This window comes from Calonectris borealis, chromosome 11 (genome assembly GCF_964195595.1).
Source record: "Calonectris borealis chromosome 11, bCalBor7.hap1.2, whole genome shotgun sequence".
Classification (NCBI taxonomy): domain Eukaryota; kingdom Metazoa; phylum Chordata; class Aves; order Procellariiformes; family Procellariidae; genus Calonectris; species Calonectris borealis.
In genome coordinates, this window is record NC_134322.1 from 17905137 (window position 1) to 17922793 (window position 17657).

General features: G+C 37.6%; 1 protein-coding gene across 5 annotated transcripts in view; it reads right to left on the reverse strand.

The window, feature by feature from the left end:
• Positions 1-585: 585 nt before the first annotated feature.
• The window catches only part of MTMR10 (myotubularin related protein 10), a 42120-nt gene continuing 25048 nt past the window's right edge, over positions 586-17657 (reverse strand). For 3 of the 5 annotated variants that reach the window (XM_075160248.1, XM_075160249.1, XM_075160250.1), the window contains 11 exons: positions 14473-14563; positions 11896-12070; positions 11386-11473; positions 11125-11213; positions 9997-10127; positions 9802-9871; positions 9538-9608; positions 8493-8662; positions 6972-7142; positions 5874-6056; positions 586-5336 (listed from right to left, as the gene is read on the reverse strand). In XM_075160248.1, the coding sequence (XP_075016349.1) occupies positions 4737-5336; positions 5874-6056; positions 6972-7142; positions 8493-8662; positions 9538-9608; positions 9802-9871; positions 9997-10127; positions 11125-11213; positions 11386-11473; positions 11896-12070; positions 14473-14563 (1839 nt within the window). In that variant the 3' untranslated portion in view covers positions 586-4736. Of the gene's footprint in view, positions 5337-5873; positions 6057-6971; positions 7143-8492; positions 8663-9537; positions 9609-9801; positions 9872-9996; positions 10128-11124; positions 11214-11385; positions 11474-11895; positions 12071-13922; positions 14029-14472; positions 14576-17657 lie in introns of all 5 variants that reach the window. The other 2 variants (XM_075160251.1, XM_075160253.1) reach the window with 2 other exon arrangements.

The window sequence follows — 17657 nt, forward strand, 5'->3', positions numbered from 1 at the left end:
TCATTATGTTGTGCAAGTTTCCTTGCAAGGTGCAAGCTGAGCCTCTTTCCAGGATTGTCAGGACCAGTGTGGTTCTCCAACTGTTCCCACTTCGTATTATGTATTTCAGTTTTTCACTTTAATACAAAAAACACAGCTGGTCAATGATGGCATAAAGCATAAAACTTTTTTTTTTTAAATACTGTTTTAATGTGCTGCTATGTATGAAAGGATAACTTATTTAATGGCTCCTTCTGTTGTGAATGTCTGCATTATCTGTATAAAGGGGAAATATTTCTGGTAGTAGGTAGGAGTTGACCAGTGCCAAGATCAGCACACTCATTTCCAGTGTGTCATTCACTACAGTCAGTTTTGCCCCACATAAATTGATGTGTTTTCTCATTCAGAAATAAGTCAATTTTCAATTGAAATGGAACCAAAAGGATGAGTTCTCTTCTAAGACACCAAAATCCTGTGGGTTTGTCTCAATTTTAACACATAGCCAACATCTTTTCTCTGGAGTCTTCATTCTCATACTGAGTAACTTTTCCTGATATCAGAAATTCTGCTTACCATACAAACAGCAGACAACACTGTAACAGAATGTAGTGAGAAATTAAGACATTTTTATTTTTAAATCTTTTTTATTAACCATCTTTCTACAGCACAGTGTCCCTGCTTTTCTTGGAAAAAACAAACACACACCCACTATTTTTTTTGTTAGAGGAAGTGAAAGAAAATTACCTGAAGTTCGCTGTGGAAAGGTATGAACTTTTATTTAGTCTAATTTACTTCACATTCACAACTCAGCATCAGGATTTTATGATCTTCCTGGCACTGCTACTTTACTCAATAAATCATTATCAGGCACAAAGGTTTTAGTTTCAGTTGAAATAGTGAACTCCAAACCATCACAGCAACAGCATTAGAAACCTACTGCCTAGAGCAATTTGAGGTACAGATTTCTGTCTCTTATGTTAGAGGCAATTTAAGATTCTGTCCTTTGCTTAAATATATGTTAGAAATTTTTTGGTTTTAATGTCTTTTTGTCTGAGAGTAAGCCAAAACCTTTGCCCCACTTGCTACATTTTCATTAAAAATACAAGGCAGTCAATATCAAAGTGGTATTGCAGGCAGGTGCACATAAAACACACGTGCAGGCCTGGGTATACATATACACACACACTTTTCAATGCATTTCTGGAATGAAGGAAGTTTCTTTGATACATGGCAGTAAATGGTGAATAAAGTTGTACTACCATGATCACTAAGTCTACAATAAGCTCTACCTCGCAGTAATTAATGACAGTGGAGGTACACTTTAACCATATCAACCAGCGTTTCGTATTTCCCCCCATGTAGTTTACAGTGTAGTACAAAAAGTCATGATATAACAGCCAGTAACAGCCAAAATAGTGCACGTTTTCTAGGAACAGACAAAAAAAGATAAGCTGCTTGGTAATTTTTCTACTCTTGCAACACCAAAATGGCATTAACAGTATCTTGTTTTAAATGGTGAACAGAAATTAAAATTTGAACATGTGTACATATATATACACACACACACATATATAAAAAACACTTGTATGTCAGTATTTTGTACACAGAAGTTAAAGAGTTGTACTCACACCCCAAAATTGCTTTTGAAAGTTATTAAAGATGTTCAGAGCAGTCCCTACTGACTGTTGATAAGGCAACTGTGCAGAGTGGAGAATATTTTAAAATTAACATTTAGTACCTGTCTTTCAAAAGTAAATGAAAAAAATTAAGATGTTTAACTTAAGAGGAAGAAACGACATACACAGGCATGCATGCACACACACACAGACACACAACAGTTGTTCAAATTCCTCAGAAGGCCCCTGCGAACACAAGGAAGCAGAACCTTGCCGACATTTCCAGGGAAAGGTGGACAGCTCCCCTTCCTCCCTGCAGGAGGTGGCCCCCCCCCGTGCTTATCGCCATCGCAGCTCTGCTGGCCTAACTCCCCCTTCTGAACTGTGTAAAATTTCTTTTTAAGTCTGTTTGGCAAACAGGTATTCAGACAGGTTTTGCTTATTATAAAGGCATATTATTTTTAACCCCCTCCCATGCTATATATATAAAATACAAAGACCATCTGCAGCATCTGTACACAGAACTGAAATGTAAAAATGTCTGAAATCTCCTTATAAAAGACAATCCTGTTTAAATATAGTACCCATTTTTTCCCCCAAAGGGTACTAGCCTAAACATGAATATTTTTTTTTTTTAATTCCACCAGCTGCCCGCGTGGAGTAATTTATTTACACATTCTTGGTACCTTTAAACCAAAAAGGTTACACTTCTTTTAAGGAAAAAAAAAAGAAAAAGACACCATAGTTTTAACTGTAATTTTAAAAAGAAAAAAAAATGGTACCAATAGACACTAAGCACACAGGTTGAGGTCTTTTATGTCAAGTATCAGGCCAGGGAAAGCAGTAAGCTAATAAGAAAAAAAAAAAAAAAAAAATCACAAAAGCAAACTAATACAAATATTTGAATAATGAATTGAACAAGTTAGATGACTGCTCCAGCAAGCTTGTAAATAAGCACAACTAGTTTGTGGACCATTTAACATGCTCAGACCGTTTTGCAGCATAATTAGGCAATTGAGGTGAATACACGTTTTTCCTCACAAACAGTTGACCAGAACCAATCTGGCATTATGTCATAACATGCGTGTGCATGGCCGCATGCAGCTAGACATGTGCACACGCACGCACACAGCTTCTTTGCATAAAAACAGGTTTTTGGGGGTTTGGTTAATTAAAAAAAGGAAGTCTACCCCCCCCCAGTAGCTCACCTTTACAATGAAACTGCCCGCTTATCCCCACCAAACCAAACACAGTGCGAGAAAGCAGCAAACCCAGCGCCCCCCACAGCTTCGTAGGTTAGGTAGTTTTTAGCCCAGGGAAAACAGGGTCCTGTATGCACTGGACTTTCCTAGCACAAAGCTTGCGCCTGTAAGGCCACTCCAGACGCTTATTCTCTAAAATAAATACTTCAGCAATCTTAGACATCCAAAACCCACGTTATGATTTAGGCTGTGCTGAAGACCAGTTTGGTTTTACACACAAATGAAGAGCTCCAAATCCTATCCCTCCCCGCCTTTTTTTTTTAACTCTAATGTGCTGTGTGTTATTGTCATACAGCTTGTTTCCCCCACCCCGGTAACTGAGGATAGCTTCTAGTCTATCATACGAGGCCTTCGGTGCCCTAACTCGTGAGCCAACACCTGAATAGAAGCTCAGTGTTGGTTCAATAGCATTTGTGTTTTACACAGAAATCAGTTAATATGAAATACAGCCTCGCTGTTAAGAGAAGGGAGTCGACAGAAGCCTTAACCTACGAGAACGACACATTACTATTCCTCCCCCCTCCCAGTGTACTTCACTCTCTTGCTTTTACTCCCTGCGAAACCTGAGGCTTTTTCTGGCACAGCATCCAGGGGAGGGGTATCACTTACAAAGTTTTAGAGCAAAGAGGAGGCTTCTGCATTAAGCAGAGGGAGGCTGTTGGTTTTAAATCGCTCCAGCAGTGCTCATCCATTGCACTGTCCCTATGGACACGCATGTATGTAAAAAGCAGGCACCACTAACCACTCTTCTTCCAGCACCCGCTTACAAGAGACAACAGCACGAGCAGCCCTCGTGGATTTGGCCACCTGGAGCACGTCCTCCTTTCTGGAGCCCAGCAGGGCTTATGTATGAATTCTGCTGAAAGCCACTTCACCCTACAACAGGATGAGGAGAGGGTCGGCAGGGATCAGGATCCGTGCAGGGATATAATGCTGAGTATTTGAGGCGCTTATGTAAAAAAGTGAGGCTCTCATGAGACTTACAAGCTTAACCTTAAAAAGGAAAAACCTGCTGTCCCTTGAGCTGGCCTTCTGTTATTTCCAGAAATGGAGAGGGGGAGGCGGGGGATGGAACAAGAACTTGCCATAACAATCTATTGTGAGAAGTTGAGGGGTGGTCAGCTGCATTAGAGTCATCTTGCTACTGTTTCCTCCCGATTAAAGGCACTTCTAAAGCTACTGCAATACCATATCTACAGTAAATGTTTTAAGGTTAACAGTGCATTGTCCTGAAGTTGATTCCTATAGTCTAAAGTCAAGCTCATGACAAAGAGCACAAATCTGACTAATTGTTAATGAATACGTTTTGGGGAGAGAAAGAAAAGGGAACAACCCCCCCCAATGGATACACACTGCATTAACACAGATGTAGGGTGATCAAATCACAGAACATTTGTATGTATGTACGTATGCATATAAATATGCTTCCTGAAGAGGCAGTCTGATAAAATAGTTTGTTCCCAGATTGCAGCTGTCAGTCTGTGTCCACTGCACCTAACTACTTTGATTTGCCAACCTGTTTTGACACAAGTGTCACTTCAGTCACTGGGAAAAAAGATATTTCAAGCAGAACCCTCATTAATGACCACACCAAGCCTTTCAATTAGCTAATGAAATGCTCCGTCGCATATAATGAGCCAAACCACAAAAATACAGAAGGAATTAGGGACCAGAAGCCCTACCAGATGAGAACTACTGAAGACAAAATTGTGCGATTTGAAGCATGACTCGCTTTGCTTTTAAATATTTGTGCAAAACTTACGTAATGTTTGTATATAAAAATTATTACAGCTTTCAATGCCGCATTTAGCAGTGTTAACCTAGAAAAGACAAAATGATATGCTGTATTCTCCACAAACCTTTAAACCATCGCATCATCTTAGTCTTCATTTGCAAGCGTTTCAGTGGATAGCCAGATTTTGGCACCACTTAAAAATTTGCTTAAAGGTGTTCCCAGAATGCTCCGTCTGCATAGGTTCCCTACAGGAGAAAATGGGAATGAGGAGGAGAGAAAGTCTGGGGCCCCAGAGGTGTCATTTAAACTATTTGCTCTGAAGTACATCCTGCTTTGATCCAGTTCTGAGCAGTTGCCTTGCAAAGAAGAGTTGCTTTTGTACTGCCGAAGATTCCGGTTTAACATGTCTACTTCATCTGCCAGCAAAGAAACTTTATGGAAAGCAGTGATGAAGCCACCATGATTAATCTGGGCCTCAGGAACCCAGCGGAAGTAGCACAGTTTCCAGAGTTTTATTTGTGTTCCAGAGATACGGGGTAGAATTACGCCGTGCAAATCAACAGGCTTTGCAAACCAGTCTCTGAAGTACTGTTCCATACTGTTACTCTGACTGACTGTTTGCTGTAAAAAGTCCGGTTTCAATTTTAGTATCAAAGAGTTTCTTCTTGGAAGGAACTCCTGCTCACTGATGATTCCGTTTTTTAATGCTGGGGGGACACCTCGCAATGTGGAGCTGTAGTTTTTCTGCAGAAAATAAATACTGGTAATTTTCCAGTTTTATGCTCATTTCAATAGCAAATTTCCCTGAGCTGCTAGGATGCATCATCCAGAGAAATTATGTGACCTTTAAATAGTTCTGAGCTTGTGAGTCACTACTGCAGGGCTCACAGGGCAAACAGTGTGGCCACCTGTGGCCTTTAAAAAGAAATACATACGTTTTCTAGACTTTCTAAAACAATGAATGATTGAATTAATCAGTATTCACTGAAAAAACTGACAACCCTGGGGGAAAAAGGGGCATGCCATCACTTTTTCATAGGTGAAATAATGCCAATGTTGGCAGTGAGCTCAGCTGTACCAGAAAATGTCCTGGAACACAAGGCTCAACAGTTTACATCTTTACAGAAAATCATTTTTTTAGGCTGGGAAACTAAGAGAATTAACACTCCTATTGCTAAACTGAGAGCGTAAAACACTATATAACTGTAAATTTTTAAGCATTAACACCTTAAGGTTAAGCACAGAAACAGTCCATTCACAGACAGACATCACTATAGTTACCTTTGAGCGTTTAAAAGTTTTCACTGCTCCATTTTGTACACATGGTGCACTCTTTCCAATATACAAAGGGTTGTGAAAGAGCAGGCGATCCCTGCTTGTAAACTGAAGAGACCAATCCCAAACACAAGGAAATTTGAGGCCTTTCTCATCACCCAGCTGAATATTTTTGCTTATGGCAAATTCCTGCAAAAGTTAACATTCAGGCATATTAAAATCAAAGAAAATAGGCTTATTCACAAATCTTAATTATAAACCAGTGCATAACTTTTGGGCAAAGAAGAGCAGGGATATAATTCAGAGGTGGCTGCAGATCAAAGCAACGGAGCAGCAAGACAGTCTGCTGCTGGAGGAAACAGCTGTACCCTGTTTTTTATTTGTGCAATGCAGAGGCAGGGCTAACGCTCTTTAGCAAAAATTACTTTCAATGATATTGTTTGTTTGTTTACTCTTGACCCCCCCCAAACTGTTATTTTGAGAGTACGCTAACGGTACCTCAATGCTCTACTTCTTTGTAAGGTAGGTACCTAGGACTTTAAAGGGAAAATATTTAAACAAAATAAGTAAGTTTTACTTTTATCAGCCATCAGATGTTTTCTACACACAGTTCTGATAAGCTCCAGTTTTCAAAAACAAATTTAAGTGTTCAGTTTTCTAAATATCTTCATTGTGCATTACTATTTGAACCTTATGCAGTCTTTTCAAACTTTTTCAACTATTTAAACAATTATGTCAAGAGATTTCAAAGTTTGCCTGAAGCGTGAAATTCTATTTATTGCCTGTCATTCTACTTGATCAGATCCAGATATAAATCTGTTTCCTAGAGGAGTACAAATAATAATGTACAATAACAATGCCTTTCTAGAAAAAAATAAAAAAGAAATTCAATAGACTTTCTTCTTGAATAGTTACTGTCTATGCAAAGATCACCTGAAAGGACATTCTGATCATACTCCTCTGGGGAGCTGAATATTTTGCCCCGAACAGGGTGTGACATTTTGAAAAATACAAAGGAATACTGTTTAGTTGAGATGATGTTGTTTCCAGAAAGGCATGCTGAAGTCTCGTATTTGAAAAGTAGGTGTAACGCTTCATACTCACAGTGCTTTCCTTCACTCGCTGATGAGGACAATTGAAAAGGAAAGTGCCAAACAATGAGATACGTGCACTGTCGTACAATATGGTCAAGTACATTTCAGAAAACTCGAAGGCTGCTGGGTATTGTTCTAGCAGCTGCCAAACACAGTCAAGAAACATCAAGAACAAAGGAGACTGGGAAAAAAAACAGAGAATTATTAGATTTAACATAAGCTTTTCCCAAGTCATACCAATTCTTTGCAGTTAGTGTTCCATTAGGATATTTAGCTATACCTCTGGTACATTCCTCAACAGGTAAACTATTTGGAGTATTGTATTTTTCATGATTTTATGCAACTGTAACACTCTCTCTTCCTGTTTAGCCACTTTCACAAGCAACTATGTCAACTGGCTTTCTCAGCGTTACCTTCCCACAGCTTTCCCTCCTCTGTAAGAAGCCAGTCAATTCTTTCATGGGATCTCTTCATACTCATGTAGCTGCAAAAATGCTTTCTGCCTTCTTGTATGTCCCTCATAAGTTCCGAATTTGTGCTTGTATGAGCTTTCCTTACTACTTGGCCTTATTTTCACAATGTATATACTTCCTTCTTGTTTGAAGTATCTGGAGAGCTTATGATTCAGCCACGTTAACTTCTCACTACGCTTTCTAGCTCTTTCCACGGTGGCCCATGAATAGCAAAAGTATAAACCATCATTTATATAAAGCTTTAGAAATATTTTCCTCTTTCCAGTTTCACTCATCTGTATATCCTTTCCTAAGGTCAAAATATCTGCTTTCTCATTATTTTCCCCTTGGTGTTTCAGTTTCTTTATCCCTTCATGCATTTTCTTTGCTTAGTGCTCAGTGTCCTCAGTCTATCTGTTGGGTCCACTCTCTGGGGATATTGCTTTTCTATTACTCTTGGGCATTGTCCCTGAAAAAGGCTGCTAACCTAAGGTCCTCTATTTTTCCAACTGCAATTACAAGTCTCTTCTTTGTGATGAAGAAGCCAAATAAGACTGGCTGGAAATATTGAAAACCAAGCACACTGCTACCCTTTATTAATCTGTTTGGCAGCTGTGTATCAGTTCATAAGGCTGCAGTGTTTCTCTATCAGCTCAATACTTTGAAAAGTACTGCATATTGATACGACTCTGCATTCAAAAATATGGGGATGAAAACAGATACCCTTGGTAAAACAAACAACTCTTTCCAAACCCACTCCTAAACCCCTTTTATTTCAATTTAAAATGTGGGCTGTGCTAGCATTTGTAACAGTGGGACCTTTTGCTGTGTAACACTGAAGCAACATAAAAACCCAGCAACATTTGATTGCACCTGGTGTTTCACTGATTCTCACATGGCTACAGAGGATAAAGAAAATATATCTCTATCCTGGACAAAGACTCATTTTCTCTGACATTAGTTTCATGAGATTTGAAAGTATTAAAAAATGTTTTTACTTTTAGATTTCTGTGTGAATAAATGTTCAGGCGGCTATTAACCAGATACTGTTATCACATACAGATACAATTCATTTTTACCTCTTTGTCAGATCTCTTTAAGTGGTTACACCTATCTAAAAACTGATATCCTGCCATGACCCATTCCTTCTGTATTAAGCTTTGAAATCCAACAATTGTTCGAAAATAGGGATCCAGCATGACTTGAATGAGAGAAGCAGCAAGACAGCTCAGGTCCCGTCCCTCTTCCTCTGAGAAAAACATACAGAATGTATGAAATATATAAGGTATATATGCACATACATAGAATTAGATCTCAAAAAGCAGAAAGTAGCAACTAGGTCTAGTGTTTTTCTTTGAATTTCTTTTAAAACATGCTTTTTGCTGCTGTAATTGTTCTCATAGTTTCAAAAAAAACTAGACGAAAAAAACACCTTTTTTTTTTTGACTGAGACTCATACTATAGAAAAGGTTCCTGCAGTATCCAGCACAACAATGCATTCATTAAGAACAAAATACCCACCCAAATGCCTGGTATTTAGCCAAGATGTGCTGAGAAGGAGGGTGTTCATGTCGCTGGAAATTTTCAACATATTTTCCACCCTGAAGCAGTTTTTGGAAGGCCATTATATAGGGAGAGTGGGATATATCAGCTGAATGGCTCTTGTAAAAATTACAGAAATTACAAAATTTCTGATCTTAGTATGAGCAAGTTTTTCAGGGTCTTTTTTTTCCTGGAGTATCTGTTTGCACTTACACAACAGCAGCCACTGTTAGTGAAATACTTTTGTATATAAGACCTCTGAATAAGACTGATATTGCTTATGCAAGGAGTATTAGCCCAATTAACACAGTACAAAAGTTCACCCTAAAGTTTTAATTCTATCATATCATTATCAGAATAAAACCCACAAAGATTCAAAGTGAAATATTCCTTTGACGCTATGGACTTTACTACAGTTCAGATACATACAAAATTATTTTCCTTTCCAGTTCCTCAAATTCCTAAAATATTTAGAAGCGATGGGGTTTATGTATAAAGATTACAGTTGATTTTATTTACATGTGTTTATCTACATTATCATACTAACGCTAAGAATTACAGCATGCTATATGTTTGCGTTACCTTGTAGAACTACAGAAACGTGCTTACACTCCATCATATATACAAGCTCAGCAGAATGCTTAAGAAACGATCTAGACAGGGAAAGAAAGGGATACAACAGTTAATGTAACGGGTTCACACTCTAGAAGAAAAAAATATTTGGAATATCTATATTTACCTAACTCATACATTAAAATAGAGAATCCTTCAACTGATTCACTGCTTATTTACACTGATGAAAGTTTTTCACATCTCATTAACCATAATTTTATTAATGGCACAAACCTAATATACTCTAACCAGTGAGTATTTTCCAGTGAGGATAGCCACTTCTCTTCAGTTTCTTCAAAAGGCTCTGCAACAAGGAAAGTAATTACATTGCAGAACAGCTTCAAATAACTATTCCTGTTAGCCAGATCTATTAGAATTTGTTGTATTTCAAGAAAATAACCACCATGAAAGAAGGACAGTCCAGCGTACCATTAACACACAGCTGTTTGAGTTTGTTATGTGCAGCCTGGATTTCCTGGATGTTGGGGAGACACTTGTCCAGATCAGATTTGTAAACGTCACTTCTCAGGGGATGGCTTCGAGTTATTGCATTACAAATCCTAAGTAAGAAAAAGCATCAGCCATTTTATTATTGAAGAGGAGAGAAACAGTCTTTCAAGAAACATGCCACAGTCTTTAACTGCAAACAACTAAAACCACATAAAACATGCACCTTATTTAAAAAAAAAAAAGCTTTCTAGTTTATATTCAGGAGATATATTGCTCCTGCCACAAAGTTATTGACTTTTGGTATCTGCTAGTTAGAAGGGAAAAAAAAGGAAACGCTGGATCATTAAAACAACACGTTTGGGAAATGAAAACATAAGGCTGACTTATAGTTAAACAGCTCTATTCAATTTTTAATTTTCCACAGTTTTTAGTAAGACTTATCTATGCTAAATAAACAGAACATATATAAAGTTTATAAAGCCGGGAAATTTGACAGGGTTTCATATAAAACTCAGAGCTCCAGCCTGACACACACAATGCAAGTGTTTGTACTACTATAAAAGTCACCCTACAAATTAAACCAAAGAACAAAAATACCAAGCTAGTAAACTACTTACGCAAGGCTCTAAATGCCTTCATCTTTCATCAAGGACAGAGAATGACAAGTATTTCACAGAAATACCGTGTGCATTTTGGCACCAAATCTATAGAACTGTATTTCCCAATGCCACAAATAAATAATTTTTACTGTGTCTTGCTGAAGCAGATAAGAAAATCTCCACCAATGTAAGTTGTATTACAGTAACATCAATAGAAAAGATTGTCTGATCTTTTTATCAATAAATTCTGTCATCTGAATGACTAGCCGCATAAAAAATAAATATCCCTTAAAATTTGAAAAATTATGCAGTATTCGAAACTGAAGTGGACCTTGAACAGAAATTGTGCCAGAACTATACTCAGAGAACAGTTTCTCAAAAGCTATTGCACTACAACATTATGAAGCAAGCATCCTCTCCATTACCAATTGCTGCTGTATGTTACACATAGTCACCACTTGTGTTATCCTACGCGTCTGACTAAAGAGTAACATAACTAATCATTTACCTTTGATCAATTCTTCTTTGTTGCAATACATCTTTAATGTTGGCCATTCTTACAAGGGCACTCCCATTAGGGTGATTCCAGGACCATAACTAATATGGGGAAAAAACACAAAAGAAACAACAAAATAATGCAGGTTAGTGTTATTCCATATAAATTTTTTTCTTAATGCTACACACAAAACTATGTTAACTGGCATACATATCTTTAAGATTAATATTGTACAATGATCATGAACAGTAACAGAACAAAGACTACACTTACTGGCATTCGTCTCCCAATAAAAGAGTAGGAGTATAGCTTAAGGTCTTGATCTGCTAAGGAAGACGGAACCACAAAATATTCTGGAAGGCTTGGGGAAAAAATATGATACAAAAGGTTACTTTACCCTACAAATTTTACCAGCTTTTCTCTTGTTGCAATGCTGTCTTACCAACTCTGTTAAACTATAATGCACCAGCCCCTAATACTGCAGTGCTAACTGGTTGTCCTGCATGTCTGCATGATCTTACATACCATTGGTACAGCTCAGATGTATTTGTTTAGAAACGTGCATGTTTCAGAGGGAAGTACAAAAGCATGAAAGCAACAGATGCCAAAATACGACATTTCCTTTAATAACAACACTTGCAGGATCTTTCAACTGAGGGCCTCTCCAGAGAGTGGCACATTTAAGAGGTGAAGTTAGGTAGGATGGAGGCTTTGGTAGAGGAGACAGGAAAAGACAGTATAATTGCCTTGTTTTCTTCTACTTGAATTATAAGAGGAACTTACCAAGTAGATATCATATAACCTTCATTGACTGAACAAACTCTCCACTCTGATGCACCTGTCCTTTTGATTTCTCTATCCCAATCAGAGTAAGTTTCAAACAAAGGTGTCTGCTGACCACTGGCACTGCCGATGCTGCCACCACCACCTCCTGGGTCTATTCCATTCACCTTCTTTGCTAGGAAAAGAAAATTCATCAATGCACATTTAAAAAAAAGAGGGGAAAAAAAATCAAGCTCTTCACCTTCCTAATTACAAGAATAAGCCACTAGCATCAGGACTAACTTTACCTATTTTTGTGTTACAACAGATCAGTGGTTTAATGACAGCTTGGTGATACATTAAGATATAAATGTATTTTTTCCTGCAATTTCAACAGAGAAGCAACATAAAATTGGTATGTTGTGCTGCTTGGTAGAAAGCAAGACATACTAACACTCAGGAACAAATGTTTTCAGTCACAGGATTTCTCTCTTCAACGTGCCAAAGTTAGCAATGTTTTAAAAACCCTTTATAGGCTACCCTTTTATTAGATACCTTATGAAGAAAGCAAAATAAAAATTATATAATTTCAACAGCTTTAAATGACTGCTGTATTAACAGCAAATAAATTGAAAGTCAGGATAAAATATATATAATATATATTTTTATATATATATTCATATCCACACAAAAAGATGGCCTACGACTTTGTAGCTAGGGATCAAGAAGATTATATCATACAGAAGCATCTCCTTTGCTGGTCATTCTTTAGGTGCCAAGGAGGCAGTCAGCTGTGTCAAAGGAGACTACATTTTGTTTCTTGACACTTGAAGTAAATTTTTAGATGGAAGTGAAATAAACTGAGACTCAATCCTATTACCTCCCCCATGAAAGCTCCTACCTTTAGCAAGAGCCTGTAAAGATGTAAGTGCCTGCCCAAACAAAGCAGAACACAGCATTATGGCTCTACTGTCATCTCAGTGATTTTGTAGTTTCTACCTTCTGTATCTATCAACTTCATTCTTGCACTAGTACTCGGACTACTTATGTTTTTCAGAAGAAAAAAATCAGAATGAAGTAGTAGTTCGAAGACAGTATACAGAGGAATATGATAATTAGCAAAAAATGTTATAATTTTACTGTTCAATGGCAGCATATATAATTATTAAATATAGCCTGGGAAAAAATGATGTACATATACACCAGAGCAATGCAGGCTCGTTATGTTCCTCAAGAAGCACAAAGACAGTATTTCAACTTTACTGGGACTAGCAGGGATAGTTATAAAATACAGTGCTGGATAGTTATAAAATACAGCCAGAGATCTATGCTACAAACACCAGGGTTCACAACAACAAAAAAACCCCAACCCAAACCCAAAGTATTTCAAACTCTTTTCTCCAGCAACTGCAGCATAGCAGAACAACTATCTCTTGCCATTCTGGTCTGCTGCTCCAGAGGAACAACGTTTTTTACCCACCTTATGTAATTCTTCCACTAGGTATTTTTCCATACAGCAAATGGTATTTTAAGGACAGAGTGAAGGCAACTTTGTGACAGATTAATATTTTGTTCACACTCCACTTTTACATTTTATTGTAATGTTATCTGCAAATTGGCTTGCTCCCTAGTACTTTATAATGCTAAAGTACATGAACCTTAATAACTGCCCAAGTTTTATCAGGTAAGAAATTATATGTGTAATTATGTGTGCAACATAACCACATGCACGCTTACTCTTGTGCATGCACTGGGCAGTCATGTAGGCACCTGCATGAAAAACACGCACTTTTGTGCAAATTTGAAGGCCTGAGCTCATAATTCCACAACATTCAAATTCTGTAACAGGCAGATCAGTGGTTTCTAATGCCAGCTGCTGAGTAAAATTTCAGTACCACAGAACTACATCAATGGCACTTTCTCTATTTGGAGGCTTGTTACGCTAGAACTGATGGTTTTCAGTTGTGTATTGGCTGGGGAACACTAAGCAGTGACCGCACAGCATTACACTAGAAATCAAGTTCCAAAGGCATCTTTTTCAGGCTTACCTAACTGACAAGGTTCAGTTGGAGATTGGCCTTGAGCAGAGAGGGTGTGCTCCAACTCAGCAGGGGTGGTGGAGGTTTTGAGTGGTAAGAACTGCCTAGTAAGCCTCTAGGAAAGAAGGTATGGAGTCCCAAGTTGCACAAATCCTCCTGCAATACCACCAGAAGAGAAACTTATTCCCAAAAGAAGGGCAGGTGAACAAGCCTGCCTGATGGGAGATTAGCTAGGTACCTAGAGTACCAATATAGACATACAATAGGAGGATCGAAGCGTGAATTGAGAAATATGAGTATTCATGCTGACATAAGTGCTGACATAGGTAGTTTTGTTTTGTTTCAGACAGGAAAGACATTTCTTTCTATTTTGGTTGTTAATGTCTATCACAATGAATGACTTATAACCAAAAGTAAGAGGTTGGGTGCAGGACAAGCCAATTTTATTACCCCTGGAGAAAGCCTCAAATGCTTTTTGCCACTGCTTCTAGACAGAAGCATTACTAAAATTACATATTATGAAATAGGAAAAAAGAAATCCAAATACTTTCATACTTACCTGGATGATGATATATTTCCCCCACATACTCAAATGCAAAGAGAAGCTGAAGATCCGTTGGCTGAGAATAATGAGCTATTGCAAGGCACACCTAGGAAAGAAACTTTTATTACTGTTATTTATAGACGTAAAATTTATTGCCCTTAATTATGACAATGTGAAATATGCAGAGCAAAAGTTAAAAATCAGTCTTCTGATGTTTTATTTCCATATTTTACTTGAGAGGAGTGAATTATATAGTTAAACATACCCATATTTGCCAAGAGACCATTACTGTAATCATAGTAGGTGAGTTTGTGACCATCTATCAACAGTAATTAACTGATAAGGGTGGACTAAGATTTTGCAAGAATGGTCAAACTGCAACAGGCATCCCTAAACATGATTCTCCGCATAAACAGAGAAAAGCAAGGACTTGGAGCTACTGTGCTGTGCCTGCCCACCTGCATATAGAAGTAAGGAGGAGAACAGAAAAAGAAAAGAGCACAACACACAGGTGGTGAGCACAGTACAGCAAAATCTCATTTTTAATTGGTCTTTTGATAATTATTTTTTTAAATGAAGAGTACTTATCAACATAGCATAAGAACATAAGAATGACCAGTTCAAAAGGTCCAGCCTAGCACTCTGTTCCTGACAGTGGCCAGCAATCGATGCTTAGAGAAGAGGGTAAAAACAGAGAAAGCATATAATGAAATTTTACCACGATATTTTTCAACAGTTCACTGTTCAGGCACTTCCTGAACTAAAATTGGGTATCAGTACTCAACAGCATTTGACAGATATTTCTTCTACAAAGTTGTCAGTTGGGTCAAGAGGTTTTTGAAGTGCAACCTCCCTTTACAAAAGCCTGTTGGTTCTTCCCTAAAGTATCATATTTAACCAAAAGTCTGAATCTAATTAAATTTTTATTATCTTTTCCACTAATTCACCCCATATAGGCATCAGGCTTACCAGTCTGTGCTACCCAAAACTCAACCTTCAAAAATTTCTGCTCTTGGAAAGGAAAAACAAGAGGTTGCTCTTTGAAGATTTCCAGGACCTATGTCAATCCTGCATCTCATTAAGTTGTATTCCAAAATTATGAAGGGCATTGATGAATATAAATGAAAAGCAAATTGTTTGGTAATAAAGAACAGCTTTTCCCCAAAGTTACTTGGAAATAAGTAATTCATGGTGGGAGATGTTTTCTTCACGTTAGTTACTTGTAGTTTGTTTGTCAGCTGAATGACAGGCCAAAGATTCTCCATCAATCTCCAATTTCAATAAAAAGTGAGTTTTTAGGGTAGGTCCTTTTGTCAAGTGTGGGGGATCCACAGTTAAACATGCCAGCATTCACCCTCTTCCCAGCTCCCAGCTGATCTTGAGAACTGAAACATCAGCCAAAGTTTCTGAGGGTAGCAAGAAGTCAGCTTCATTAAATTTTGGCCTAGCCCTCACAGGTTCTGTCCCAGATTTCATTTACAAAAGAAAAACCACCCATAACTTCTGGATGCTGCAGGTTTATAGCAAGCTCCAACACTGTCTCTAACAATCTGATACATCAATCAGGCTTAACTAGGCTGAGTCACAAGTCCTGCCCTGGGAAGGGAAACGTAGCAGAGATTGAAAATGAGAGAAAGATGCATCCTCAGAACAGCAGAGATTAACTTGGGGCACAAGGAAGAATCTTGCCTAAGTCTTCGCGTTCTTTGCAACAGTCTCAGGACCAGCATCACGTAAGCAACTGGTTTTCTACCCATATAAATTGTTCATTTTGGTAGAACCCTAAGATTATTAAAATTAAGAGTGCAGCACGTGGTTTAGGATTAGATACTAGACTTAAAATAAGAGTCAAGCTTTGCTACCTTTTGTCTCTTTAAATGTGGATATGCACTAAGAAATACAAAAGATTTGACAAGAAACCTAATATCTAGAAGAATCAAATTCAGGAGGAAAAAACTTTCAAGTAGAGATTGGCACTGTTATTCTCCAAATTTCAGGACTTGATCTGGAGTCTTTAGCTTTGCCTTCTTCCCTCAGTATTTGCTTCTCCATTTTAATAAATGTACCTGTCTTATCTCCCTGAAGAAAATATTTAATGAAAAAGAGGTTATAAACCACAAAATTCTATTCTACATGTTTAGATACAGAAATTCCAAAGTTTTTAGATAGGGACAAAAGACACAGTGTAAGTTAACATTATTACCACCTAAAATTTTTCCTTTCCATTTTCTTCATTCCCTTCAACTCTCCGTGACTTTTTATATTTGGCAACATGTTGACACAATTTAGTCACTGTTTAGTAGTTTTGGATATTATTTTTGAAAAACATTCTGTGCATCCAAGAAATTGTTTTCTGTGAGTGAAGGAACGTTTTCTTATGGTCATAAAAATAAAAGAAAGATTTGCATGACACACAACTGAAGGAATACTACTACTGGCAGCATTGTGCCACAGGAAAAAAACTTGAGAGCTCACTTATGCTAAGTTCTGTATGGAGAAAGTTATTGTACTTTTACTAGCTTGTACGCAACATATATGGCATTACGGAACTCTCGCCATATTTTTATTTACTTTGGCTTTTGATGGGGACATTCCTCACTATTTATAAAACCAGTAATGACTGTAGACTAACTTGAGTTGAAAATGTTTTTTCACAAACACTCCCTTACAAAAAAATTCCTATCAAGTCTTAGAAGAACAGTCGCTTTACTTTTCTCTCCATACTTTCAGTTCTACAATGAAACTGCAAAAGAAAATAGAGGACAAGACATTCCAGGGCAGGATGGACCCCCAAAAAACTCAAACAGAGAAAGCGTCTCTGGTAAATAGTCTAGCATGACTTTTCAATTGAACATTTATAAGCTCATTTCCACAATTCGTTAAAACATTTAGTAAGTACTATGAAGTAACCGGAAGCCATGCACATTTTATTAAATCTTGTGATTTCAGCGTACAAATCAAAGCTGAAGAAGCCAGCTATTCCATAATACTAGGCCTCTCCTAACAGACTACTTTTGCCTATCATTCACAATGAAACAAAATGGAAATCTGTGTACATACACATTTTGATTTCCATTTTTCTATGTAACTTTTCACTAAAGAAACTGATATTAACAGAGCTACTCCTCATCTTCATTTATGGGAGTGAAGGATGAAAGCCTTTTACAACGCTGATCTACTCTCAAGGCTTGAAGATGAAC